The sequence below is a fragment of the Orcinus orca genome, chromosome 1 (assembly GCF_937001465.1).
Source record: "Orcinus orca chromosome 1, mOrcOrc1.1, whole genome shotgun sequence".
NCBI lineage: Eukaryota > Metazoa > Chordata > Mammalia > Artiodactyla > Delphinidae > Orcinus > Orcinus orca.
Window position 1 is genome coordinate 174595910 of NC_064559.1, and position 3018 is coordinate 174598927.

General features: G+C 50.9%; 1 protein-coding gene across 5 annotated transcripts in view; it reads right to left on the minus strand.

The window, feature by feature from the left end:
- Positions 1-3018, minus strand: part of RAD54L (RAD54 like) — a 31892-nt gene that overhangs the window by 28729 nt on the left and 145 nt on the right. For 3 of the 5 annotated variants that reach the window (XM_033416498.2, XM_033416497.2, XM_033416496.2), the window contains exons 2-3: positions 2196-2282; positions 687-806 (exon numbers count right to left, since the gene is read on the minus strand). In XM_033416498.2, coding sequence (XP_033272389.1) covers positions 687-806; positions 2196-2282 — 207 coding nt within the window. Of the gene's footprint in view, positions 1-686; positions 807-2195; positions 2283-2361; positions 3007-3018 lie in introns of those variants that run through there. The other 2 variants (XM_004285762.4, XM_033416499.2) reach the window with 2 other exon arrangements.

Below are 3018 nucleotides of genomic sequence, written 5' to 3' on the forward strand. Positions count from 1 at the left end.
CCTGGCAACCAGCCCCAAAGTTAAGTGCTTTACAAAGTCATCTCATTAGCAAATTCAGGTGTGGCTGAAAGGGGTTTGTTAGGAATAACAGAAGACACTTTTATCACTCTTATCACAATCCAAGGGTTTTTGGAGATCAGTGTCACTCTGTCCCTCAGAAAGTTTGGAGGAAAAAGCTTTGGATGGAGCTAGGCAGATCTGACAACTCTGTAACTTTGAGCAAATTACTTAACTTCTCTGAGACTCAGCTTCCTCATCTTAAAAATTGAGAGTTACATGAAATAATGCACAGAACCTGCCACTTGATGATTACCTTTGATTTTACTAGAGGATACACGTGAAAGCTGTAGGACTCTGGTACTTCTTAGAAGCCATAAGCAGAGTCAGAGACAGTTCTCTGACAGGTTCCAACACCCTGCCATAGCCTCCACTCTCCTGCACCCTCTTGTCCTCAGCAATCTGAGCCACCTGAGATCTGGTGCCCAAGTAAATACAAACAAGGGGAATTCCAAGTCAGGCACACAATCTCTAAGGAAAGAGGTCAGGCCTTTTCCAGGCCCCAGAAGCTGTGGGCAGGCCCAAAGCCCCCACTAAAGCATCTGCTGGCTACTGTGTGAGGACCGAGGGAGCCTCCCTAGACAAAACAGGGTACACACAGACATTGGCAGGTTGCAGTTAGGGCTTACATGTTGACTGCTGTCCAGACACGGTGGTCGATTCGTTAGGTGAGTCAAAGGTTTCCGAAAAGGAGACAGAAAACACTCCTGGCTCTGGGTCTCACTGTTGGATTTCCGTTTCTTAGGAGTCTAGGAGAGAGAATTGGGGAGGTGAAGTCTGGAAGATATAGAGTTCACCACAATGGCAACTAACATTTAAAATGCTTAAGTGCCAGGCACTGTGCTAAACTCTTCACATGTACAATATTATCGTGTATCATCTTCACAGTAATCCTAAAATACACGTTTATATCCTGATTTAACAAGTGAGAAAACTGGAGCTTAATGAGGTTAAAGAACTTGCCTAATCTGAAGGGCACTAGAAGAGGTAAATGAAGTGGGCCTGTGAAGGGCAAGTCCATCAGTAGCACAGAGTCATGCTGCCCGCAAATCTTCACTCTAAAAGCCCTAAGGAATACTGAGTGACCCTTTGCTTCCCTCCCTGAGTTTACCAATGGAGGGCAAGAGTTCAGCTGCTCCCAACTCCCAGGCCTCTGAGACCACTCTCAACCAGCCACACCACAGCAGTGAGAACACCAGCACTGAAAGCATTTTCTGAAGCAACCAGTAGCAGACAGCACCAAGTACTGCCCCAAGTTCAAGTCTGAGACCCAGGTAAGTGGCAAGGGGCAGCCAATGTGTCTCCCTCACAGGTAGAGGAGCCGCCTGCACACCTGCAGTACAACTAGAGTAAGCCCCACTGAGCCATCAGGCAAGAACCCACTTGCACCAGGTTGCCAAGGTATTTGAAGCTAAGGCATACCTGAAACAGAAACACCAGGCCACTTCCGCTCTCTCTACAGGCTTTTACTCACTCACTAACCCCGCCCAAAAATGCCTTTGAGAAGTTCCTTAGCTAATCCCTTCCTCCAAAGTTCCTGTGGCCAAACACTGCTTCTTGGATTGCTCTCTGAAGTACATACTACATCTTCCTACTGATTTTGGTTACACAGGTCCTGCCCACAGCGAGCCCCAGAAAGCCTCCAAGGCAGAGCCCAGTCCAAAGTCGAACATAGTGCCCTTGAGTATTTGCAGGGACTGGAGGGGCATTACCCCTCCAATCTAGGCCCAAGGGAGCTCAGACTCTAAGGTAGGCCCAGTACACTCTACTGTTCTGTGACATTGGGCAGGTGACAATGAGCAAAAGAGCGGGCTGCTAGTTGCTGTTGGGGAACCCCCCTTTTTTTCCCCCAAGGGAGCCAAAAGCCCAACCCAATCAGCTCTTTGCTTTGGAATGCCCCTTCCTAACCAGGAAGATTGAGGCATATTAGCTTCTAATGAGCACCTTGAGAACAAAGATTTTATTTATGTGGTTCAATGCCTGACACATAGTAAGCACTCACTGAAGTTTACTGAAAGAGGCTTCTGGAGGTGACGGGGTTCACTCCATGTAACCCCAGAAACCAGGTCTAGGGTTCCTTTCTGCCTCAACAGCCTGCACCCCCACCTTCCCTATCCCCTTGAGGGCAGAGGACTCACCACTGCTTCAGGCCGCCAGTCTTCCTCATCACAGGGTCCGCCTTCCGGTTTTCTCTTGGCCAGCTGACTGGGAGCTAAGCTCCTCCTCTGTAAGGAGAGGACGTTAAGTGAGCCCATTAGACACCGCCATAGGGCTAGCCACAGCCTCCCCTAGGCCCACATTTACCATTCTGGGCCCAGGAACATAAAATGTCAAGTACCCATCAGCCAAAGGTCAAAGGCACCCAACAGCTGAGAACGCGGAACCAGCCTGGTAAAGAGCGGGCTGCTACATTACTGAGAGCATGGGCTAATTAAAGAGGGAGCATGGATGGAGGGATTACAGCCAGGGGCTGAGGTTTGGGCCCAATCTGTGAAAGTGTCGGTCTCCAGTTAGCCGAGGCAGCCGAGGCGGAAGAGAAGGCCAAAAAGGAAATACCCAAGCAGAAATGGGTAGAGGTCTGGGATGGGGCAAAGAGGCAAGGTAGACTGCTAGACTGAGCAGAGTGGAGTCGAGATAATGTTCCCAGGTGGACGTGAAGGCAGAGGGTAGCTGCGGGGTGGAAAGGGTAATCACAGGCCAGGAGAGTGGTTACAGCGGTGAAAATTCGAGGCCTGGGGAGGGCGAGTCCGGAGGAGTGCGGATGCCGGACTGAGGGAGGCCGAGCATGGGTCCAGGCAGGACAAGTAGAAGACCCGGCCTTGGGAGGGTAATCCCAGGCGAGGCTGGAAAGAGCGGCAAGGCTGCTCAATCCCAAGCACTCCCCCTCAACCTTCCTCTTCCCAAAGCGCGCGTTAACAGCCGCCAGGACTCCCGGGACCCGCCAGGCCCGGTCAATCGAAC